The 25,886-nt window shown below is 55.6% G+C and overlaps 1 protein-coding gene across 1 annotated transcript in view; it reads right to left on the bottom strand.

The window, feature by feature from the left end:
- SLC16A2 (solute carrier family 16 member 2) overlaps positions 1-18,071 on the bottom strand; it is a 37,647-nt gene extending 19,576 nt beyond the window's left edge. The window contains exon 1 of the mRNA XM_064713050.1: positions 17,702-18,071. Within this exon, the coding sequence (XP_064569120.1) occupies positions 17,702-18,071 (370 nt within the window). The remainder of the gene's footprint in view (positions 1-17,701) is intronic.
- Between the last annotated feature and the right edge of the window lie 7,815 nt (positions 18,072-25,886).

The raw sequence follows: 25,886 nt of genomic DNA, 5'->3' as shown, positions 1-25,886 counted from the left end.
TCAGCTAATTAAGGGATACTCAGAAAGAAAAATACTTCCAGCCCTTTGCCAGCCCTGAGCATTAAGGGCAGAGTCCCAGCAGGCTGGACACCAAACCCAGGAGAGCTGGCCACAGCTCCTCACCCGCCCAGGCACTGGTTTTAGACAAATAATTGCCACTGCAGGACATCTGTGGCCTTCTCCCAGTCCTGGCAGATTTCTGCACAGCCTTTCCTCCAATCCTTCTGGTGGTAGACATGTCCAGTCTTGGAATCATAGAATTACGGAGTTGTTTAGGTTGGAAAAGCCCTCTGAAACCATTGAGTCCAACTGCTAACCCAGCATTCAACCATGTCCCCAAGTGCCTCATCAACAGGTCTTTTCTCACTTTACACTGAGTTTAATATACATATATAAATATATAAATATATATATAAATATATATATATATATATCTGTACCTTCCCCTAGACAAGGCTTTGCTTGAACTCCAACTATTTCTCCCACCTAACACCTTCCCTGCTGCAAAACTTCCAAGCATCCCTTTGCACCCTGCCCCTCACTGGACAGAGAACAGGGTTAATTACCACGTTAATTACCATGGTTAATTACCTTGGGTTTGCAACTTTTGAGGGAGCTGAAGGCAGTGATGCACCTTCTGTGCCCTCTCAGGAACAGCTCCAGCCCAGTTTCAGCACATCATGTTCTCCCTCCTCTCCTCCACGTCTCCCAGCCAGCCCAGTCCTTTCCCATTGGGTGGGGATGGGGATGGAGATGACATGAAATTGTGTCAGGGCAGGTTTAGGTTGGACATCAGGAAAGGTTCTTCCCTCAGAGGGTGCTGGCACTGCCCAAGGAATGGAATGCCCAAGGCTGCCAGAGCTCCAGGAGTTTGGACACCATTCCAGGGCACCAGGGATGCCCAGGGTGGGATTGTTGGGGTGTCTGTGCAGGACCAAGAGTGGGACTGGATGATCCTTGAGGGCCCCTTCTAGCTTGGGATATTCCATGATTCCATTGCCTATGAGGTGGGCATGGGCATGAGGATGGTGTGGGAAGAGCCAAACCTCCCAAACACCATCAGCCAAGGTTGGGGCGTCCCCAGGATGAGCAAGGCTGGAAGCAATCACCCCTGTGTTTTTCCCTGCTGGCTCTGCCCTGCAGCATCATCTCCACAGCCACCTCCCAGAGCCCTCCAAGCTCCAGAGCAAAATAATTCTGTGGCAACCTCAGCCTCAGCCCCATTGGAGCAAAAACCCTGAAGTGGAGAGGGCTGGGATTCCTCCCCTGTGGCACCTGGGCAGAGCCACCCACCCCAACATTACCCAAATATTCCAGTTATGTTACTTGTTTGCTTCCACCCAACACAGCCCAAATTTCCCCAAAAACAAAGCCTGCCCAATACCCAACTGTAGAAGGGGGTAACAGCGAGCCTGTTAGCTAAAGGAGCAAGAAGAAAAGGCTAATAAGGAGCTCCCTCCAAAGCTGCAATCAAAGAGACCAAAAGAAGTGAAAAATTGAGGAAAGATAAGAAAACTTCGCAGCTAGACAAAGTGTTTTCAGAAAGTTAATTGAAGTCACTGTAACTTTTCCCCAATAGTATTATGTTGACTTATTGTAACCAATAGTTAGAGTAAAAAAAGCATAAACAATTAAAAAGTGTATAAAAAGTCAGGCACGTTCAATAATAAAAAGTTGCCATCTGAAACTGCTTGTAAGCTCTGCTTTGTGTTGTAACCACCTCAACAGCAACACCCAGCAATGCAGGGGGCTGGAAATATGAAAGGGAAAATCAAGGTGGCTGCTCCAGGTGCTCTCTGAGGGGAGGCCCCTCCCCAGGCTGGGCCAGGTGGATTTTTGAGTTGTTTTGGCCCCAGGGTTCACTCACAGAGGAGGCAACACCTCCCTCCATGGCCTCTCCCACCCCAGCTCTGCCCCAGACTGTCCCAGGGCTCAGGCCCAGCCCTCCCGTGGCACAGGGGACACCAGGAGATGCTGACCACACTGGAGAGCCTCCTCCGCTGAGAGAAAATCTTTAACAACAAAAATAAATGAAGAAAAGCTGTTTTTAAGCAGGCTGAGCAGAGCCCTGGGGCAGGCACAGAGTCTGTGGGACAAAACAGCTCTGTGCTGGAACATCTGGGCCCTTCTCCTGATGGCCATCAGGAAATCATTTCTTGCCAGAATGCTGCCCCAGCACCTTTGGAGAGTGCTCCTGGAGCCTAGGGAGCAGGAAAAAGATCACAACACATCACTGAACCAGACACCCAGAGGGCAAGAGAAGGGGAAAATATCCATGTGATTTTAATCTCTTGGAGCTTCCTTACATTAAAGACAACATTTGAAAACAACTGGATATCTCAGAAAAATAGATCAAGCTGTCATTAAGCAAATCTGACCACTAAAGGAAAGTGAAAACCAGCTGTATTTTATCTAATTACTATTTTTAAATTTTTTTTTTAGCTCAGCAAGAAGCAAGTCCCACCCCTTTGCCAACGGGCTGTCACTTTTGGCTGACCTGCTCTCATTTGAAAGTTTTTCAGACACTGGGTGGCTTTGGGGCAGGGCCAGCCCTGCCCTTGGGGCTGCAGGCAGGAGGGGCAGGGGCACAGCCAAGGCAAGGGGGGCACAGCAGGATGAGCCCCTGCTTCCCATCCCCATCCCAGGAACCCACCCCGAGCCCTGCAGCTCCCTGGGACAGGGATCTGCGATGCACAGACATAAATATCCCTCTGTGGATCCATGCACGCACTCACATCTGCATATAAATTAAAAACCAGGCCCCCGAGGCTGGAGCCCACACGACAGCCACAGGCTGGGCTCCCTTGGAGCCACACAATGTTTAACAGAGTGAGGGGAACTGGGGACAGCCCCAAGCACTCCAGGTGCCCCAGTGGCAAAGGGCTCTGGAGGCAGGTGAAACATTAATGTGCTTTCCTGAGGAAAAGCCTTTGCTTTTTGCTGCATCAAGGGCTTTGAAATGGGAATAAACAACAGGGCAGGTTAATGAAGGCTTCTGTCAGTTACTGAGGGAGGTTTGGTCCTGCCAGTCAGGGTAAAAAGCCTTGAATCCCATCTCTGTGGCCTCCTCTTCCTCCCCATGGAAATATGGATTTTTGGGGTGGGGGTAGGAATCAAAACCTACAAAATTACCCTGTCCCTACAAAACTCATCCTGTCCTGCAGGTGCCAAGGGTGGGATTGCTGGAAGGAGCTCACCCCACAGCCCCCAGTCCTGTTCTCAGCTGCCTGAGTTCCCCCTTCACCCATCCGTGCTCAGGGAACAGCAGGCACTAAGGGGATTCAGCAGTGTGGAGCTGAGCCTGCCGGGATTTTGGGGTACGGAGGGGTGTGAGGGGCCATTCCAGCCTGGAATGCAAAGCCCCAAGCGTGGGTGGGTCCAAGCCCTGTACAGGGATCCGTGGGGATGTGCTGGAGGACACCAGCCCACCCTGCTCTGTGACAGCACCAGGGACAGGGATGCTGCTCCTGAGGCATCATCAGGCTCCTCAGCCTCTGAAGTGACCCTGGCACACAGAAATCCCTGCCCAGGGGAGCTGGCACACACCTGTGGGGTGGCATTATGGACAGGGCTGCTGGGTGCCAACAATGAGGGGAACAGCAGTGACACCGTGGCAGATCCTCATAACAGCGCTGAGCAGAGGCAGCCACACATCCCCACTGCCCCTGTGCCCCAAAATCCCAAATGCCAACTGCTCCAGCTGAAGCTGTGGCAGAATGTCAAGAATTTTCCACTGGCCAAGGACTGGAACAGCAACCATGGACAACGTGGAGCTGAAAGTGTCCTCTGAAACCCCCCTGGTGCAGCACTGATGCACTTGGAGAGCAGAAGGCTTGTGGTGCAGGGCCCTGGGTGCATCCACCCTGGTTCTGGAGTGTCCCTGAAGCTTCAGCGTGCCCAGGAGCCAGGAGAGGCCCAGAGGAGGGAGGGAAGGGGGTGATGGAGGAGCTGAGCCCCGTCAGCTCCAGGCCTGTCGGGATCACAGGAGCCTGCAGAGCCAGGGAGAGGCTGGTTTGTGTCTCTGCTGATGAGACTGATACCAGCTGCTCCTCGTTGAACCAGTCTGACCATTAGGCCCAGCCAAAACTGATTCATTCATAAGAAAATGGCAAAGGAGATCGACTCCTCACCCTGACTAATGGGGAACCCAGCCAGGAACCTGCTGCTTCCACAGCAGCCCCACATCCTGCTTCCCTGCCTGCTTCCCCATCACCCTGCCCACCTCCAGCGCCCAGGAGGGTGATAAAGCAGAGTTATCTGCTCAGAAAGTGTCAGCACGTGGCAGGGGCTGCAGCCAGCCTGGCATTTTGCAATAGCTGAGTCCTGACTGGGAAGCAGAGGAAACATGAAAGCCCTCAGAGACATCGCTCTCCACGCTGCTCTGCCTTGCATCATCTCCCCAGCAGCTTTTAGGGTTGTTTTTTATCTCTGTCCTCCTTCTTCATCCGGCAATAAAAATCTAAACAACCGCCTTTGTGGAGTAGGAAAACTCAGCCTGCTGCAAAAATTGTTTTTTGTGGGGTTTTGTTGTGCGTCATTTTTGTTTATGAGGTCAGTGGAACACAAACTGTGCTGGGGGGGAGGCTGCAGATGGTGGGGCTGGGAACCCTGGGCTGGGGAGGATGCTGTCCCAAGGGAAGCACAGGAGCTCTGCAAACCAGGCTGGGGCTAATCTTATCTGCAGATGGGGATTAGGATGGGGCAGCAGGAGTTAACAGCCAGGCACAGGGGTCACAGCAGGACCTCAAGTGCCTCCTCTCAGGGCTCTTTGGTTCATGCTTTGCTTGATGGACTGAAGCAGGGCAGAGTTTAACAGCTTTTAAAAAACCTGCCATGATTTCTTAGCTTTGGGCAACACATTGGATTTTATATGAATCTACTTTAATAAAGGTCCTCTCCTAAAAGGCAGATCCCAAGGGAGTTTCAGCTGTCCCAGTTAAAAGCCTCTGACACCATCCCTTGCCCCAAAATCACCTGAGTTTTTACCACCTGATCGTACAGGCATCAGGACAAGGCAAAACTTCAGTTTTTGGTGAGAAACCCACCCTGGGTCATGAAAATCCCCAATTTCAAGGCAGAAAAGCACCAGCCAGGCCAGTTTGGGTGGGGAAATGCCCCAAATCCTGCCCTGGGAGTGCTCAGCCTGCTCGATGGCTCCACAGGGAGGGTGGAAAATGGGACCACGTGAGTCAGAGACAAGCAGAGCTCTGGGTATGGCAGCCAACGTCTCTCACCTCTCCCACACCACCCCAGCAGGCTGAGGAAGAGCTGCCAAATATAAAATTTTCATTTTCCCATCTGGGTTCCAGGGCGGTGATGGAGCATTTTGCATGTGACACTGACAGTGGAAAAGCCTGGTGCAAAGGGATTTATTAGGATTCACTAGGATTCATTCCCAGCTGTCCCTCCAAGGGCATCCAGACCCCCAGATCAGCCCCATGCCCTGAGTGTGCACCCCACACCTGCTGAGCAGGACAGGAAAAACCTGCAAGGGGTGGAAATCTCATTGCCAAGGTGCAAGGGAAAAGCTGTCCTCAAAGCTGCTGACAACATCCCTGTCAGTCCTCACCCCTTCCCCTCCCAGGCTGGGTTCTCACCCACTCTGGAGAAGCTGCCCTGGCATCAGGACAGTCTGCACAGCTTTTATTTAATGCTGAATTTTCCCCTGGCTGGGGGAATGGTGGGGAACAGGCAGGAGGAGCCTCACAAACACCTCAAACCTCCAGCAGTGCTGAGGCTCCAATGAGTTTATATTGAAAAAACAAATATAAAACCCAACACCACCGATATTCCCTCCTTGGCAACGGCCTGTCCTGATACCACTCCTATTATTACACTCTGCAATTAAGTGATAAAGCTGTAATTGCCTTATCTGATGCTGCTGGGCACAGCAGCAGAGCAGGAGCTGGCCTTGAATTCATCACCCTGGGCCTTTTAAAGCCAGCCTGTCTGAAAGGATTCTCCTGGACAGATGGACAGACAGGACATACAGCAGCATCAGCCCTGTGCCTGTGCCCTGCCCCACTGCCATGCCCAGCCCCAGGGATGGGAGCCCTCTCTGGCTGTGGGAATGCAGAGGCAGAGGGTGGAGGGACCAAAGCACATCCCCAGGGATTCCCCCAGCCTTTCCCATCCCTGCTGCAGCATCCTGGGGAGCAGCAGGAGCTGGGAGAGCCTGCCAGGGCCAGGGCACTGTGAGAGCATCCCTCAGTGTGGGGCCCGGCTGCACCTCTGGGCTGGGACATTGAGAGTGAGTGACCCCAGGTTTCCAGCCTTGGCAGGAGGGGCAAAGCCACACCCAGCTGCTCTCAGGCTGCAAAAAGCCCAAATTGCCGTTTCCATGCACATGTTCATCACCTCTACAGGAGCTCGGATGGGCTCATTTTGTTTTATTTAACAGGAAGAGTAGGCCTAGGTTGAGGTTTGCTAAGGAAAATGGAAGGGGCAGTGGGGTTCAGATTGAGATCACTAGGAGTAAGGCTGGTATTGGGGTTGTGATGAATAAGATTGGAGAGGACGTTGATGGTCGAATAGGCTCTTTGATAAATAGTTTTACACCATCTGCTAGGGGTTGCAGGAGCCCCAACATCACCAGCCCTGATCTCAGCTGTTTTAAAGCCTGGTGTCCCCTAAAACCTGCTCCTTGCCATCCTCCCAAGCTTTTTACTTCTTGCCCTCAACACCACCCCTGACCCTGGGAGCTGCCACCAGAACCTCGGGAAAGAAAACTCCGAAATCCTCCCTGTGTGAGCATTTCCCAAGGTGCCCCATCCCCTGGCCAGCGAGGGGCAAAGCTCCACGTCCTGCAGCCCAGCCCAGGGCAGGGACCAGGGGCACCGTGCCCGTGCCCCCCTGGCAGGGTGGGCAGGCAGCAACCACAAGAAAGGCCGAGGCGATTTGCATCGTTAGCATTCTTTCCCTTTTAATAACCCAAGGTGTTACCAGCAACACTGTTACTGATTTTTATCTCCCCAGCGCCTTTTAAGAGCTCCAATTTGTTTTTCTTGGAGATCTCTTTTTGTTTCATTAAAGCTGACACCGAAGAGGGAAAAGGAGACGTTCTGGGCCCAGAATGAAAATATCCCGTTTAGAAACCCTGGATTATTTTCTTGGAAACGTTTCTCCGTTGACTTTAATTAAGCTCTCCCCGGGCTGGCGAGCTTGGCGTGCTTGGCTCTCAGGCAGGTTTAATCCCAGACAAGCTCCCCACACCCCCAGCTGTCCCCACTCCCACAAATCTTAAGAAACAAGCTGGGTTTTGCTCAAACACACGGATTAATAGCTGGCCCACCATCAAGAACATCCTGACGTTGCCTTTTCGTCACCGGTCACGGCACAGGCACACGGCTGCAGCCGCTCTGCTCTTGCCAGCACACCCAAAAAGCAGCTTTGCTCCCTTGTTTTTTTGTTCTCTTTTATTTTATTATGCTTTTATTGCCATTGCAAGGCTGAGGGGATGTATTTCTTGTACCTGACCATGCCCCAGAGCTATCAGGGCAGGCAGGGCAGCCACAGCCTGGCTCTGGTGACCACTGCTGAGCCTTGTGCCGGCTGCTGCTGTAAAATCAATAATTACCCCCACTCCCCTCTTGGTAGAAGAAAGCTCTTTAGGATGATTGCAAACACTCCAAAAGTTGGGAAATCCCAGGAGGGAGCTTGTCTGGGCATCATCTGGTGCATACCCATTATGTAATTACCGTCAATCTTTAATCACAGATGATACTTTTCCATCGGACTCGAATCAGACGGAGCACGGGAGGCACAATCCTCACTGAAGGAGCTGCCATCAGATGTGATTCCCACCTCGCTGGGCTCCAGGTTAATTCCCACCTCACTGAGCTCCCCCTGCTTTGCACAGGTTTTGCCCAAAAACCCCCTCTGGCTCCCTGGCACACACCCACATCCCCCCAAGGGGGAAGGATTTTACCTCCCTTTTACACACAGGATCTCCAGGCAGACAAATTTGGGCCAAGATCTTGAATCAACAGCTTTGTTTTGGTGCCTGTTGTGCAATGACCAAGCCAAGGGCCTTGGGGATGGCACCGGGCAGGGTGGCCGGGGGTGCCCAGCTCAGGTTGTCCCCAGGACGGGGTGCTGGGTGGGTGCTCAGAGCAGGTTCTGGCTGCAGGCTCTGTGGTAGGCTTGTTTCTCCTCCTTGAGCAGGGCCCCGGTGTTTGCCCAGGGCAAAGCCCAACAAGTCAGCCCATGCAGGGAGAGCCTGGGCCCTGCAGAGCTGGGGCTGCCAGCCCCGAGAGGCAGCTGCTCTGCAGGGAATCCTGGAACAGCTTGGGCTGGAGGCCCTGCAAGGATCCAGGTGCCACCCCAGCGCCACGGGCAGGGACACCTTCACTGGACCAGCTCCCTCAACGCCCTGCCAACCCAGCCTCAGCAAAGCAAGCAAAACCCATCAGGAGCTGCCAAATCAGAGCCAAAAAACCCCAAGAAGAGTTCCAAAGTCTCTTTTCCCAGCCTGGTGCTTGAAGAAGGAGTCAGGGCTCTTCATTTCTCGGTCTCAAGGTTGTTTATTGTATCTTATCTATAAAATTCTTTCTCCTGCCCTGCCGAGGTCAGCTCTGCAAGACAGTCTGAGGCACTCTGCCTGCCCCCAGGGCAGTGTTATGTCTTTATACTAAAAACTGCGTGTACAATGTTCACAATTACTTCCCAATACCTATCACCTATGTTAGACAGTGAGCTTCTACTCTAGACCAATCTGTGAGTGCCACCATCACAGCAGAAGATGGAGGCCAAGAAGAAGAAGGAGAAAGGCTGGACATGCCCAGATCCCTCCATCTTGCCCCCTGAACCCCCATACCAAAAACCCCAAAATCTACTTTTCCACCCCGTGATAACTTCACTGTTATTCTGCCTAAACTGTTGTGGCTTGCTGGTCTTTATATAAGGTTGCTAACTCCTTCCACGGGTCATAATCAAACCCACAGGTGTTTTGGGCTTCCTGCCAGGGTCTCTGAGCCCCCTGGCAGGGTCCTGGCCATCCTGGACAGCAGAGGGATGTCCTGGGTTCTGACAACCGGGCAGCTCTTCCCGAGGTTTTTCCCCATGTTTCACCCCGCTCCAGCTCTCGAAGGATGTGCTGGGTACACGGGGCAAGCTCCAGCACCAGGTAATTTCTCGGGGATCTGCACCTAGAAGGGTCAGGGTGGGGGAAAAATGCACCAAATGCGGGTGGAATGCAGGGCAGTGCCACCCTGCCCCGGGCTGTACCCAGGGATGTCAGAACTCAGCACATCCCTCTGGGTGTCCAGAGGGGCTCAGAGACCCTGGCACACAGCCCAGAACACCTGTGGGTTTGATTATGACCCATGGAGCAAATTACCAACTTTGTATGAAGACCTGAAAGCCACAGAAGTTTAAATAATGTAATAATAAAATCATCATTGGGTGAAAAAGTAGATTTTGGGGTTTTTAGAATAGGGGTTTTGGGGATAAGATGGAGGGACTTGGGCATGTCCAGCCTTTCTCCTTCTTCTTCTCTACCTCCATCTTCTGCTGTGATGGTTTGGAATAGAAGCTCACTGTCTAACATAGGTGGAAGGTATTGGAAAGTAATTGTAAATATTTTGTATGTAGTATAAAGAGGTAACACCGCCCTGGGGGCAGTCAGTGCTGCTGTGTGTACTGCTGGACAAGAGAAAAAATTTTTATATATAAGATACAATAAACAACTCTGAGACCAAAAACTGAAGAACTTCGACTCATCCTTCGAACACATGAGCTGAAACAGACAGGGAGCAGGGGCTGCTGGAGCTCCCTGTGCTTAGGGAGGCTGGAATGGAGAATGGACCACAGTGCCTGAGTGACCAGATCCTGAGGCAGGGCTGATGTCACCTTTATTCCTGAATCCCCATCTCTTTTACTGGGGAATTTCTTTGTGCTGCTTTCATATCCTTAGGACAGGTGAGCACAGGTGGAAAAGGCCATTTTTACTCCAGCGTTGTAATGAAGGCTTGGTAAGAAAGAACAAGGCGGGGTTTTTTTTGAGAAAATAAAGCATTTCAGCGCTAACAGTCTGAACTGAAGAAGAGACTTTTCCCGTGTCTCGGGGCTGCAATGAGCTGCAGGGAGAGGGAGCCGGGGCAGCGGCCGCAGGGCGGGCAGGGCTGGGTGTGCAGGGCAGGGTGTGAGGGCAGGGCAGGGTGTGCAGGGCAGGGCAGGGTGTGCGGGCAGGGTGTGCGGGCAGGGTGTGCGGGGCAGGGTGTGCGGGCAGGGCAGGGTGTGCGGGCAGGGCAGGGTGTGCGGGCAGGGTGTGCGGGCAGGGTGTGCGGGCAGGGTGTGCAGGGCAGGGTGTGCGGGCAGGGCAGGGTGTGCGGGCAGGGTGTGCGGGCAGGGCAGGGTGTGCAGGGCAGGGTGTGCGGGCAGGGTGGGCAGGGCAGGGTGTGCGGGCAGGGCAGGGTGTGCAGGGCAGGGTGTGCAGGGCAGGGCAGGGTGTGCGGGCAGGGTGTGCGGGGCAGGGTGGGCAGAGCAGGGTGTGCGGGCAGGGTGTGCAGGGCAGGGCAGGGTGGGCAGGGCAGGGTGTGCAGGGCAGGGCAGGGTGTGCAGGGCAGGGTGTGCGGGCAGGGCAGGGTGTGCAGGGCAGGGTGTGCAGGGCAGGGTGTGCTGTGCAGGGTGTGCGGGCAGGGTGTGCGGGCAGGGTGTGCAGGGCAGGGTGTGCAGGGCAGGGTGTGCGGGCAGGGCAGGGTGTGCAGGGCAGGGTGTGCAGGGCAGGGTGTGCGGGCAGCGCCGCGGCCGGGAGCTGGCAGGACCTGTTGTGCGAGGTGCCGGGAGAGGCAGGGATGGCTCGGCCTGCGAGCGTGTTGCAGCAATTCCCAGCGCACGTCATGTGGGTTTTGCAACCGCCCCAACTGTCTCGGGCTGGATGCGCCCCAAGGCAGAAGCGAGCGCTCCGGGCACGGCACCGCCCGGCGGGACAGACGGACACGGCCCCCGGGCACGGCCGGCCTGGCACACGCCTCCCCACCAGCCCTTTGTCCGCAGGGCTGCGCGCCAAAGGGCAGCATCTCCTTCCCTGGCAATAGCGGAATAATCAATCTTTCGAGGAAGAGGAGGGGAAAACCCAACACATCCCTTCACAGCACATTGGCACATGTCCTGGACTGGAGTCCATTCCTCCTGCTGCCCACTGCCATGGTGATGCCATGGGATGCACAGGCTCGAGGTTGTGGAGATCCAGGGAAAAGTGATTCCTCAGGGAAAACAGCGGCTGCAAAGTGTGGGTGCGTGGCCTCTGTCTCAGCTGGGAAATTCTGGCTCCTCCTCCGTGCTCTGACCCTCTCATAAGAAGCCCCTGAAGGGTGATCATTCCAAAAAGAGTGAGTGGGAGAGAACGAGGTGTTTGGGGACGTGCCAGAAAATTCCCTATGGCACCCAGACAGCAGCCAGCAGTGGGCAGAACACCAATGGGATTGGACTTTTAGAGGCCTTTTCCAAATTATTCCCTGATTGTGCAGCCAGGGTAGATTTGATTCCAGAGAGGGGGCACAACTTTGGAAGTGCCTGTGGCATCAACTCAAACACTGCTGATGTCCCCAACAGCCACATGTCACCTCATCTGGCCATGGCATGTGCCACAATGGCTGAGGTCCCCAGGAGTGAGTGGGATAAAACAGCAAAAGGCTGCTCTGGGCTCATGTCCAGGTGGTGCCAAATGCTGCCAGGCACAGCAGCAGTGCCACCATCCCACCAGGGTCACTTCCCTGTCAGCACGGAGGAGCAGGGTTTGATTGCTGCCCCTCAGGGAATTTCCCCTGTGCACACCATGGGGAACAAAAATCAGCCCTGGGAGCTGAAACCCAGGTGATTCCTCCTTTCCCCAAATCCAGGTTATTCCTCCCTCCCCAAACCCACGTAATTCCTCCTTCCCTAAACCCAGGTGATTCCTCCTTTTCCCAAATCCAGGTGATTCCTCCTTCCCCAAACCCAGGTGATTCCTCCTTCCCCAAACCCAGGTAATTCCTCCTTCCCCAAACCCAGGTAATTCCTCCTTCCCCAAACCCAGGTGATTCCCCTTTCCCCAAACTGCCCTGCAGGGAATTCAGCTCCACATCCACTGATCCTGGTGGTCCCCATCACACCACCAGACCTTTTGGAAGACTGATACTGGTGGGATGGGGCGATTGACAGTGCAGCCTCATGAGTGGGATAATCCCTGGGAACAGACGTGTCTGGAGACTCTGGATAAGCAGGGAGAGAGCCAGAGGGGCTGTCACCAGGGCAGGTGACAATGCCCACCTGAGCCATGCCCAGCCAGCCCCTGGGCACTGCCAGAGAGGTCAGTGGTGCCTCCCAGCTCTGGGGTTTGGTTAGGTCTGGTTTAAGATGGATGAGAACCATCCCAGCTGATGGGCAGCTTCCAGCTGCTGAGGGGTTTTGAGGAAATTAAAGGGTGACTTGTCAAACTTGTGGGTTTCTCCCCAAAACAGGAAATTAAGTGGTACCTTTGCCTTGCTCTGCATCACACCCCACTGTCACTTGGTGCCACCACATCCATCCCAGCCCTGTGATCTGCAGCACCAACCCCTTCACCCTCCAATCCCTCCTCCTCCTCCTCCTCTCCCTCCCAGCCCTGTCTCAGTGATAGATTTGCAACTCAGCACCTTCAAAATTTAACCTATGATCCAAACCCCACAAAGTGGAGGTGGTTTTGCTCATTTAGTTGCAACTAAAAGGACCAAAAACCTCCAAGCCAACTGCACAGCTCCATGTCCCACTTCTCCACAGGCCACAGCCAGGTCACAGCAGCTGCCACCACTCGGGGACAATGGCCACCAGGAAACACAGCCTCACATCTTCTTGGCTGCCTGGTGGAGGACACTTAAAAGTAAATTAAAAACCACTAAAATGGCAAATGTGCTGGCTGAGAGGGCCCCTGCAGTCTTGAAAAACAAGAACCTCCCTTAGAAACAGCACTCCGGCCTCCTAATAACCTTAATCGCTCCCGACAGCCCCAAGAACCAGGTTTAACAACATGACTGGGCTTTGTTTGCTTTTCAGGCTGCTTTATCTCACACAGCACCTTGCAATCAGCTCAGGCAAAACCCCAGTTCCTCCAAAACTCCCCCCTGCTTCCCTGCAGTCACAAACTCCAGCTCCCAAAACAGAGGCTGGGGCAGAGCCTGGTGCTGGCATCCCACCATGGGAAACCCCCAGTAAATCTGTGCTGCCCTTTGTACTCCCCAGCTTGCAGGGCAAGGTAATAAAAACGTCTTTTTTATCTCTTTTTGCTGGATTTACATCCCCATCTGAGCTACATAAATATTGCTCATGTCAGTGCATCCCTCTGTGGGGTGAGAGGAGGGTTGGGAACACAGATGGACACAGGAAAGGCCCCAGGAATGCTGAGCTCCACAGCACCCTTGGCCAATAAAGCTGAGAAATGGGGCCAGAACAGCACCCTGGTAATTGCTAACAGCTCCAAATCCTGCAGATTTGGGCAAGAAGGTGACAACCACAGTGTTCCCTTCAGGAGATGGGAGCCTGCAAAAGGCCAGCAATGGAAAATGTCCTCATCATCCCAACTTAGATGGGATAATTTCCAAGGACTACCTCTTGCAATCAAAGCAACGTGGCCAACAGCTTGAGGGAGGAGATTCTCCCTTCTCTAAAGGGGCTTCAAGGGAGCTGGACAGGGAATGGCTCCCAGTGCCAGAGGGCAGGGCTGGATGGGATATTGGGAATTGGGAATTGGGAATTGGGAATTGTTCCCTGTGAGGGTGGGCAGGCCCTGGCACAGGGTGCCCACCCTGGATCCCTGGCAGTGCCCAAGGCCAGGCTGGACACTGGGGCTGGAGCAGCCTGGGACAGTGGGAGGTGTCCCTGTCATGGCAGGGGTTAAAATGTGGTGATGTTTAAAGTCTCTTCCATAGCATTCTGTGATTTACAGAATTGGGATTTCTTACATTGGGATTTCTCTTCCCAGCTCCGAAAGCTCCAGCCACACTCACCCACCTACAGAATCTCCTTCAGCCCAGAGAGGAGTGCAGGGCTTCTCCTCCCCCTCTTTCATATGACTGTTAGCACTGAAATGCTTTATTTTCTCAAATAAAAACCCGCCTTGTTCTTTCTTACCAAGCCTTCATTACAACGCTGGAGTAAAAATGGCCTTTTCCACCTGTGCTCACCTGTCCTAAGGATGTGAAACCAGCACAGAGAAATTCCCCAGCAAAAGAGAGGAGGATTCAGGAATAAAGGTGACATCAGCCCTGCCTCAGGATCTGGTCACTCAGGGGCTGTGGTCCATTCCCCATTCCAGCCTCCCTAAGCACAGGGAGCTCCAGCAGCCCCTGCTCCCTGTCTGGAGCTGGGCTAAAGGGGGGAAGCTGTTCCCCAAGTTCTTGCACACTGATCAGAGGATGCTGATGGACACAGAGATGCACTCAGAGCAGCTGCAGCCAAACCCAACCAGCTCCTCAGGCCATCTCTCCAAAAGCTTTCCATTTCCAGGCCCCAAAACATTAAATATTAAGCGAAGAGAGTTAATCTATACCTGGGATATTGACACAAAGCAGAGGAGGGGAGAAGAAAAAGATAAATATACCTTTTTTTTAAAAAAAACCAAAATCTGTGTGCCTCTGCAGGCTGTCCCACTGGGGCTTTCCAGACCTCGGGTATGGCACAAGGATGTGCTTGGAGAAACAAGATGCACCAAGGATGTGTTTGGAGGAATGAGAAGTACCAAGGATGTGCTTGGAGGAATAAGAAGAACCAAGAATGTGCTTGAAGGAACAAGATGCACCAAAAAATGTCACTCTCCTGGCTCTGCCCAGGTAGCTGGAGCTCCCTCTGGGACCTTCAGGTGGCTCCTTGGCTGGGGCACAGCCCTGCTCAGGGACAAGGTCACTTTGTGGTCCCCTTTCCAAGGCTGTGGCACATCCCAGCAGAGGCAAACACTGAGGTGAGATGGTTAGATGGTTCACACCCAGCCAATGCTCACCAGGACCGTGCTGCCACTCTGGAGCTGAGGAAGATGAGGGTGCTGGGCTGTCTCCTCTGGCCCCTGGCTCAGTGTCAGCCCCCACTGTGGGACCAGCACTGGGACAGCCACAGATCCGTGGATCCCTCAGCGCCGGAACCAGCCCGGTACAACCGGAGGCAAACGTCACCGCTCGCTCCTCTCCCACAAACACCCTCAAGCATCACTCAACACCTCTCCAGCAAAGCTGCATTTTTTTCCCCTGGCCGAGTGCTCACACGTATATTATTTATTTTATTCCGGTCCCAGCATTCCTCCGCTCCCCCCTCAAGAAAACAAAGGCAGAGCACAGAGCTCTCGCCTCGCCGAGGCCCCTCTGGCGTCCCGCGGGCAGGGGCACGCGGTGGGCGCAGCACCGCCCGCCCCAGCCCGCCGTGCTTGTTGACATAGGCAGCACAGTATATTTCTTTAAAGACAGCAGCCTATGCATTCGATGCATTGCTGCCACGGGGTTTGTTTTCAAAGCCTGACCCCAGACCTGAACTCCACGGATCCTGCGTTTCTCAAGATCAAACGCGAGAAAACGTGACCAATGCAAACAAGAAATAAACCTTGATAATTATAGCCGGGGCGGCTATTGTTTAGTGCCGACTAGCACCCGTTCAGCATAAACAGAACCCTATTTTTAAAGGGATGCCTGACCAGCTGACAGCATTTCTCCCCATTTTGCCTCCAAACCCCCTGTTTGATAGAAACCCACCTCCCTGAGAGCTGGAGGAGGTTTGAGAGCACAGACAAAAGGCTGAGCCGTGCCCACAGCCATACTGGATGTGCTGCTGGAGCAGGGAGTGGATCCTCATCCTCCCAACCTGCTCCCTGTTGGATGGGGATGAGGGGCGCCCTGGGGTCCGGCTGCTGCCTGCAGCTGGCGGGCCCAGAGTGACGCTGCAGGACAAACAGACAGCACCGGTCTTTTCAGGAAGGCCACATCACTTAGCGCTTGGAAAGGAGCTACGATATTTTCCTGATTATGTTTGCACGCAAACGAGCGCCGCGGGGAAATTATGCAATGCAGAGCGGGGAGGGGTGGGAGCGAGGGAGGAAGGGCTGGAGGGGGCTCCGGGCTGCACCCCGCTGCCCTCAGCCCCAGCAGCTGCAGCCCCGGAGGTGCCGCACATGGATCCAACACGGCACCACCACGACCTCAGTCATTAATGGCCTCTTCATTAAGCACCCAGACCAAATGCAGATATTCGTCAGCCAGGCAATTTAATTACCCAGCCTGGGTTCACCTCGCACACCCACACGCCTTTCTGTTTCGAGGCCTCTGTGCGGTCATAGCCTTAAATAAATAGATGGCAGGGGCAAGAGGCAGATGCTGACTCCTACAACCTCTGTCTTGGGCACAGAGCCTTTAAACCACCAGAACTTGCAGTATTTAATTTCTTTTGTTACCGCTTCTACCTCTAGAGCCCTGCCTTGGGCTTTCTAGATACAATCACAGGCAGCAGGAAACACAGAGCTACACTATGAGCTTCCTGGGCATCACATGCACACACACACAACACACACACACACTCCCAGCCCATCAATCACCCTAATTACAGCTGGCCACACGTCCGCAGCTCGCTGTGGCACTCCGTTAGTGCCCGTAATTACACGGTCCCATCGTTTCCCTGGTAAGAGTATCACGGAGTTAATTTGGGATTCTACATGTGGTGGATCCCGTAATGAATTTCATCCTGGCGCGCTCCCCGCCGCGCTCGCCGGCCGTGCGCCAGCCCAGGGAGGGAGCGCGGGCAGCGCTGGTCCCAAACGGGCTCTGAGGTCCCCACACAGCCCTGGCACCCAGCGCTCCCCAGCACGCTCCTGGCTGCTGTCCCACCCAGGGCCAGGGCAGCACCACAGGCAGGTCCCCTCAGCACCAAGTGCCCGTCCCCACCTGGAGATGAGGGCGAGGAGGGCCACGCGTGTCCATCACAAGGATGGATGTGATCATCCAAGGGGACAGCAGGACCTGGGACAAGGCTGGGCCTCCCAACATCAGTGTCCAGCTGGGACCACCACGCCGGCAGGCTGGTGTCCCTCTGCCAAGTCTACTTCAACAGCAGGGTCTTGGCAGCAAAGAACATCCCTTTACTGCATATTAACCCTACCCAATCTGCACCCTGGCCGGGCCTGTCGGTCCTACCAAAACACCCAGCAGGGTGCAGCCCATGGATGCTGCTTTTCAGAAATGTGCAGAGCTGGAGCCCCCGCGCTGCCCTCGGAGTGACCGCGCAGGTGGCGCTGCCAGCCCTGCCCGGTGCCGGCCGTGACACCGAATGGACACGGCTCGGGGGAGCGCGGCAGCCGGGCAGATGCTCTCCTGCAGCCACCCCGGCCAACAAGGCGGCTTGAAAAACCCATAAAAATGGAACAATAATAAAGAAAACTAGAGGGGGTGGCTCACACCCAGCAGCTGATTCACCAGCGCTGCTCCGCTTTACCCCAAGACACACCGGCAGGACAAGCTAAGGGCGTGTTTTCAGCCGAATTACTTTTAATTGAGTACATCGGAGCTTAGAAACACATGATGCTGTGGGAGATAAATATAGCCACGGCTACGAGGATAGAGGGGGCAGGGAGCAATCGAGGTTCCACACAGCCGAGAAGGAGCTTCCAGCTCCGGCCGCGCCGCCGCACCTTTCCCCGCTCCGCTGGGGCATCCCCGCTCCGCTCGGGCACCCCCGCCCGCACTGCCCGGCCGGGAAGGGGCCACGGAGCCCATACCTGTTTTAAACTCTAGCGCCGGATCCTTCTCCCCTTCGCCCAGGTCGCTCTGCAGCATCATGTAGAGGATCCCGAAGGAGTTGTGGATGCCGAAGATGGAGCCGTTGCACCAGGCGGCGGCGAAGACCACCACCCAGCCGAAGCCGCCCTCGGGGGGCTGGAAGGGCGCGGCGGCCCCGCTCTGTCCCCGCTCAGCCGCGGCCCCGGCCCCGGCTCCGGCCCCATCCCCGGCCCCAGCCCCGGCCCCGGCCCCGGCCCCGGGCTCGCTCTCGCCCGCCGCCGCCGCCGGCACCTTCTCGTCGCGTTGCGCCATCGCGGCCGCGCTCCGGCCGCCGCCCGCCGCCCGACTGCCCCGCAGCCGGTCCCACATGCCCGCCGCCCCCCCCGGCCGGCCCCCCCGCCCGCCCCCTCCTGCCGCAGCCTCACTCCCCGCCTCCCCTCCGCCGCCTCCATCCTCCTCCTCCTCCTCCATCGCGCCGCTCGGCCCCCGCGTCCCTACCTGCGGCGGGGGCCGCCCGCCCGCCCGCGCCCCCCTCCCGTCCCCCCGCGGCGCTCAAAGGCGGCCCCGGGCCCGGCCGCGGCCCCGCATCGCCCGCCGAGCGCCGCCCGCCCCCGCCAGCGCCGCATCCTGCGGCGGGCCCGGCCCGGGGCGGGCCCCCGCCAGCGCCGCCCCCGCGGGGCCCGGGGAGGCTGGGGGGCGCCGGGCAGCGGTGGGGAGCGGTAGGGAACGATGGGGGCGGTGGGGAGCGATGGGGGAGCCGCCGGCGCCCCCCGGCCCCGCACGGTGCCCCCCTGCGGGACATCCCGGGCGATCTCCCGGCCCGGCGGGGATGCTACCGCTCCCTCCGGCCCGCAGCCGAGCCCCCGGAGCCGCCCGAGCAGGTGGCAAACACCGGCCTGGGGACGCCTTTCCCTCCACGCCGGACGACTCTGGGGGGTTTTGGCGTGCCCGACCCCGAGAAGTTCGGGGAGCGTTTGTGTGACACCGGCCCGGGTTCTGCCGAGGAGCCGCCGAGATCCCCCCGGCTGCGGGGCTGTCCCCAGGGCCCCGGGTCACCCCACGCCGCCTTCTCCGGGAGGAAGAGCCTCGGCCACCCAACCCCAGTGATTTCGGGAGCTGTTCCCTCTCCTCTGCCTTGTTTTGCACCAAGCTCTGCCTTTCCCCTTCTTTCAATAAATAATTACAAACCCACCAATATATTAAAGCCTGTCTTTTCACACGCTGAAGGTATTTACACTTTCATATATGCCAAGTCTGAGTTATTATTCTTTCTTTCCCCTAATGGCTGTGTCAGTGTCAGATTCCTATCAGAGTAAAATAATACATCCCAACCTCGCGCTGCTCTTTCTTTACCTCCAGGGATATTAATTACAGGGCAGGGTGCGGAGCCGGCAGGGAGGCGGCGGCAGGGCCGCACCATCTCCTGCCTCTCCCGAAGCCGGAGAGCAGCGCCCGGCCAGGGGCTGAGGCTTGGGAAGGGTTTTGTGTACGTGAGCGGTTCGCCGGGCTCGGAGAACCCCTGTGGGACACGGCCACAGCCAGAAAAAACCTGTGCTCGGCCTTCCCGCCTGCTCCCGCCGGCAAATCACTGCCAGCTCCATCGCCATCCGCTTCCTCCCGGGCAGAGGATGAGGAGCAGCGGCGCTGAGCAGCGATGGCGAGAGCCGGGCTGGAGGGATGCGCGCTCTCCTCCTCTCCCTCGCCTGCCCTCCGATGGAGGAGCCCAAATCCCCGCGGCCGGTGGGCTGCCCGCGCTCAGGGCAGCCCCGCTGCTGGAGGAACTGCATTCTGATTTCCCTTCCTCTCCCATGCAGTCTCCTCCCCGGATCCCCATCTCCACAGCGCGGCCGGGGGAGGCTTGGCAGGTTTGGAAGCATCTTCCACTGCCCTCTGCCGGCACAACGAGCAGCTAAATTTTAATTTCCACCTCACCAGAAATGCTGCTCAGGTTCCTGGCCTGCTGGTTTTATTTTGTTAAGCCCCTGTAAGCCGAGAAATTAGGGGGCCCGGGTGCTGGACAGAGAAGCTGCTCCCCAAAATATTAATTCTCCACAGCCGCAAAGCAAGGCTGGATTAAAAACAGCAGTGAGAGAGGTGGGAGAGCCCTTTGCCATAGAAAACACAATGTTATGGAGATTTCTTCCCTCTCGAGCTGCAGAAGGCTCTCAGAGGCGGAAACAGGAGGTTAATTCTCCTTGGACCTCGAGCCAGACACAAGCCCCAGGGAGCAGCATCTCCCCTGGATGTTGGCTGCATGGTGCCTGGACAGAGAATTTTTTGGTCTAGGCATCACTGGGCTGGACTGGAGCAGTGAGACTGAGGAGTAAAATCACAGAAGGGGCTGAAAAAGTGGGGTTAAAAGTCTGGGCTGGATGAGACTATGGAGGTTTCATCAAGGAGGGAGATGGAGCCTGGGAAGCTCTGGGAAATCCAGGCAGGAGCAGCTCTGCCTGTGTAAGGACACAGAGCATCCCACCCAGAGGCTCTGCAGCTTCATAACCACAAGATGAAAGAAACACTGAGGAAAACCAGATAAAGCTGCTCTTCCCTGGTTGAACTCCGTGCTAAAACACCCTTCAGTGTGTGCCACATGGTTTCCCTCAAAGCCCTGAGCTGCCAGCTTGGTGAGGGATGCAGGGGATGGCAGCAGCACCTCCAGGCTCTCCAGATGCACATCTGGCATCCCTGGAGAGCTGGCAGGGAGCTCCTCATGGCACAGCTGATGAGCAGCGTGTGCCTGGCTCCAACCCTGGTGCCAGAGCCCTGCCAGAGGGATTGGCTCCTGCTCTGCTCAGTGTGTGCCTGCTTGCACAGAAGGGAGGAGGAATGGAAATATCTGTGCAAACAGCTTGGGAAGTGCTGTGGGGGGACGTGGCCTTTTGTGGAGAACACTAATCCCCAGTGGCTTTGTAACCTGGCTTGGTTTTAGTGACAGGGGGATGATGCCTGAAGTTTCAGCTTTCATATTTCCCACATTCTGTACTGGACTAGTTCATAACCCTGAACTCCATATAAAGTGTCAGCAAGTTCTCCTCACAGCTCAGTCAGACAAAACAATCCCTTTCCAGCCCCAAAACCAAGGACACCACTGCAGCTTCAGGCCCAGAAAGTGCAAACAACAGAGAATTGAGGAGAGCAAACTGGGAGGATGGGACTGCTTAACCCAGAGCTGGGATTGGACAATTAACCCCAATATGAAAATGGACCAAAACTGATAAAAGTGTGAGAACTCGTGAGCCTCATCCAGCTTGGGTGTAGCCCTGCAGGGCTGTTGCATTGCCCAAGGTGGATCCTGTGAAGGCCTTTTAATAAATCCCTACTCTATTCCTTTAACTCTGCTCTAGGCAGCCTCTCAAGGCATCAGGAACATGTAGGGCTGTCCTGAGGACAAAACCTCACTGGCAGCATCTGCTGCAGGGCCAAAAGCTCTGGGCAAACATCTCTAGTGGTGAGCAGCTCTCTGCAGAGACATTCTCATGCTGGGCACAGCCCCTTCCTGTCATTAGCAGTGCTCCTTCCTTTAGATTGGAGCTGTAGCTAAGACAGCTGCTGCATCTGGCCTGGCAGAGACTGTGCCAGAGGAAAAAGGAGCTCAGGGCAGCCCTAGGGATGTGGCAGAACTCCCTCCCTGGCAGGGATGCTGGAATGCAGAGTCTGGAGCCCAAGGCTTGTCCCAGGGAGAAGGCAGGGACCAGCACACTGTAACATCCTTCCTCTGCCTGGTCTTCCCAAAGTTTGGGATCAAAAATATCACAGGCGGCATTTTCCACCTTTTTGGTGAGATTGAAGTACATTCTACTTAGTTTGGCTGAAAAACGAGGCAACTTGGAAGTGCTGGTGTGAGCAGTGGGTTTTCAGGGAGCCACATGCCACCCAATCTCACATTTGGCTTCATTTTGGCACTGGAAATCACAGAACCATGTCCACTCCAGTGGCTCCAGGCTGGGTGGGGAACGTGGTGCTGCTCAGACACTGCTGCCCTACCTGATTTTTCATGCAGCACAGCAAAACCACTGTTTCTGGCCCAAACAGAGGACCAGGGTGGATCTATGTTTTATTAAGGGGCTTCTGCAGCCACTCAGCTGCCTGCTCACCAGCTGCAGAGGTGTGGAGGGAATTTTCTGAGCGTGCCTCACCGGTTTTCCATATTCCCTTTGAAACAGGAGCTCCAAGGGCACGTTCCTGTGGGGAAGTGGAAGTTCCTGCCCAGCCCCACCAGCCCCAACCACTGCCCCACGTAACCCCACGGGACCTCAGCACGAGGTGCCAGAGCTGCTCTGCTGATGGCAACAGCTCCAGCCGGCACACAAAGGCGGCAAGGATCCAGCTGTAAATTAATATTTTATAGAACACCAAGAAAAATCAGAGAGGCTAATTACAGCGATAATCATCTCGGCCCGGAGGCATTTCCATGGAAGTCAGGAATTACCCAGGATTACCTCAGCCCTCGCGGGAGGCAGCAGCGTGTGCCTCGGCACCCAGCACCTCCTCCTGGGCAGGCTGGGGGGCCACGACCCGAAACAAAGAGCTTTGGCAGCTGTGAAAAACGCCAATCGCTTGTTTTTTAAAAATTTTAAAAGTTTAATAGTAATAAAATGATTATAAAAATAGTCATGCAATTAGAGTAATAATAATTTGGACAATTTGAATTAGGACAATATGAGACAATAGAGACAAAGAGTTATAGACAGTCCAGGTACCTTTTCTGGGCAGCACAAGCTCGAAAAAGGACCCACATTAACAGAGGATTAACCCTTAAAAACAGCCTGTTGCATATTCATACACCTCATACATGATGCATAAATTCCATTCAAACACAGGATTCTGTCTGGTCATCCTCAACTTCTTCCTCTGAATCCTGACAGCACTTTCGAGGTGTTAAGTTCATTTCTTCTGATAAGAGAGCAATAAATTCTTTTTCTCTGAAAGATTCAGGTGTCCTGTGGCTGCTATCTCAGTGTGAGTCCTTTCTTTAAAAAAAATATCCTACATAGCATAGTTTCTATTTTAACATTTTTTATAACCTAAAACTATATTTAACACACTATTAAGAGAATTAATACAGCATCACTTTCTAACACAACACATATAATATTCATTTGAATATTTGCGAAAAGCCAATCATAAAATACATGCATTTTTCACAGCAGCCTCCTGGCATCCCACTCCAGCTGCACAGCCTTGGCTTGCTGAGCTGGCTGGGGTGGGGATGGAGGGTGCTGGGGTTTGGGGCTGGGAGCTCCCCTGGCCCTGTTGTGCCTGTCACTGATGTGGGAGCCACCACTGACCCCAAGCTGCTCAAAACCCTGAGGAGTTCAGGGAATCACTGACAAAAAGTTTGTGGATGTGCCCCCAGGGTAAGTTTTTCCTATGGTTCATTAATTTGCTGTTATTAACTGACATTTGCATCGTTTATCCAGTGATGGAATGAATTCCCTTGAGAAAGGGTGAATCCCCCATCAGGTCTTCACTTTAGAGGGTGATCTGATCGTGGCACAAAGGTGGCTCATGGCAAGCCTGGAGCATCTCTGGGAGCTGCATGGCCAGGAGCTCTGCAGGTTCCTGTCCCACACAAAGGGACAAAGCCAGCCCAGACACCTCCAGGGGAGCAGCCCAGGGAGCAGAGAAGCCTTGGTGCAGCTGGAGCAGAGGACACTGCTGGTCTGACACCCAGAAAAAACTCAGGTGAAACCCCATGTGTGCTGTGCACAGAGCTGGGAAGAGCCTGGGCTGAGGCTGGCCCTGGCTGGGGGGGCTGGAGGTGCTCAGCTCTGTGGGTGCTGCTGCCTGCACCCTCTCCTCACCCTCCCAACTGTGTGGGGCACCCCGGGCACGCTGCTGTGCCCCCCAGGCTCGGGTGTGTGTGTGTCTGAGAGCACCAACAATGCAGGAGCTGCTCTGGGGGCTCCAGGCACTGAGGCCGGGGCAGCTGTGCCACCCTTGGGGTTTGCTCCTGGCTCCTCGATGTTTTGTGCCGGGCTGAGCTCTCCTGGCAGCACCGAGAGCTCCGGAGCTGCTCCGAGAGAGGGCTGGGGACCACCGAGGGCTGCGGCAGGAGGGGAGGGGGCGGCTCTGTCCTGGGCATGGCAGAGGGGCTGTTCATCCCTCCCGTCCAAACTGAGTCCCCAAATCCCTCCCTGGTGCTGTCCTGACAGCATCATCATCATCCTCTCCCTGACCGCCTGCACTTCTGGCTCTGTTTGGCTCACGGAAAAATTTTACTTCATATCTCGAGACGAGAACACCTCTGGTGGCACCAGCGCAGGGACAGGACAGCTTGGCCAAGGCAAGGATGAATCTGAAGTGTCCAGCCTGAGTGTCGCTGCTCAGGAAGGTCCCTGGGGACACCGGCAGGAGTGAGGGTGCAGCAGCCGGGCTGGCATGGGATGCAGAGCTGCCCGGGCACCGCTGGGCACGGCAGGGCTGCCCTTACACCGCTGCCTGCAGAAGAGCCCCGCTCCGGGCTGGGACACAGCCTTGTGCCCAAGGTCCAGCCCGGTGAGGGCAGCTGTCCCTTTCGGGGTGCCCTGGCCCCTCATCCATGCCGGTTTTCTGCTCCTGACGAGCATCCTGATGCGCTGGGGATGAGCAGCTCTCCCCGCTGCCTCCTCCGGCGCCTTCCTGACAAACTCGGCTTAATCCCGCCCTGGAGCGCTGCGTGAAGAAATCAAAGCGTGAGTCATCTCCCTCCAAACCTCAAACCGTGTCACAGATTATCCCTCCTCGTGCTGCTGAAGTTCCTTCTTCCCCCCACAGCCTCGGTGCGAGGGAAGGCAGCGCGTTTCCCGCACGGCGTTTCCCGCACAGCTCCAGCCCCCTGTCTGTCCCTGCGGGCTCGCTCTGCCCTCTAGGAGCGGCTGCGCTCACAGCAAGCATTGTGGAATCACGGAATTGTTCAGGGTGGAAAAGCCTCCATCGAGTCCAACAGCACTGCCAAACCCAACATTAACCCGTGTCCCCAAGTGCCACATCTACACATCCTTTAAATCCTCCTAGTGACTCCACCACTGCCCTGGGCAGCTGTGCCAGGGCTGGGCAGCCCCTGCAGTGAAGAAATTTTCATTAACATCCAATTTAAACCTCCCCCGGCCCAGCCTGAGGCCGTTCCCTCTGCTCCTGTCCCTGTTCCCTGGAGCACAGCCCGACCCCCCGGCTGTCCCCTCCTGTCAGGGGCTGTGCAGAGCCACAAGGGCTCCCTGAGCCTCCTTTGCTCCAGGCTGAGCCCCTGCCCAGCTCCCTCAGCCTCTCCTGGCGTGCTCCAACCCCTTCCCAGCTCCATTCCCTTCTCTGGATGTGCTCCAGCCCCTCAACGTCTCTCTTGAGGGGTCCAGAACTGCCCCCAGGATCTGAGGTTCGATTTTGTGGGTGCCTGGCTGGGCAGGGGCATGGGGGCATGGCCAGGGATTTGAGGAGGGGCTGTGGGGTCACTGGATGCTGCCCTGGCTCTGCTGGCATCCTTGGCACAGACATGCAGCTGCCCTGGGCAGGGCTGTGTGGTTTTCCTGCAGTCTCAGCCCCTGAAGGAGTAATTCACCTTTCTCCTTTGCCAGCCAGCAAAATCCCTGCTGGTCACTGGGGCTGGGGTGTGGGCACAGCCTGGGATGGGTTTGGAGTGGCCTGAGAAGGGCAGAGCCCCGAGGTGGGGTCAGCTGTCACACCCTCGGGGTGTCTCAGGTGTCCCTGCCCTGGCAGGGGTGCTGGGATTGGGTGGTCTGTAAGGACACTTCCAACCCAAACCATTCTGGGATTCCAGGACTCCCAGGCTGGGATTTTATTGGACCCCCAAGCAGATGAGGCTCCTGCAAATGTTTGCACTCAAACATGGTCCAGTGCTGGCACTGGGCACAGAACCATGGCATGGTTTATGCTGGAGGGCAGCTTTAAAGGTGTTCTAGTCCAACCCCCTGCCATGGCAGGGACAGCTCACACCATCCCAGGCTGCTCCAAGCCCCAGTGTCCATCCTGACCTTGGGCAGTGCCAGGGATCCAGGGACAGCCACGGCTGCTCTGGGTATCCTGTGCCAGGGTCTGCCCCCTGTAAAAAACTTCTTCCTCATATCTGGTTTAAATTGACCCTCTCCTATTTTAAAACCATCACTTACTGTCCTATAACAGGTCCTGCTAAAACTGTCACCGTCTTTCTTGGGTCCCTTTAGACAGTGAAAGGGACTCTTGGGTGTCCCT

Source organism: Zonotrichia leucophrys, chromosome 4A (genome assembly GCF_028769735.1).
Source record: "Zonotrichia leucophrys gambelii isolate GWCS_2022_RI chromosome 4A, RI_Zleu_2.0, whole genome shotgun sequence".
NCBI lineage: Eukaryota > Metazoa > Chordata > Aves > Passeriformes > Passerellidae > Zonotrichia > Zonotrichia leucophrys.
The sequence above is the reverse complement of the archived record's forward strand: the minus strand, read 5'-3'. Positions and strand labels throughout refer to the sequence as shown.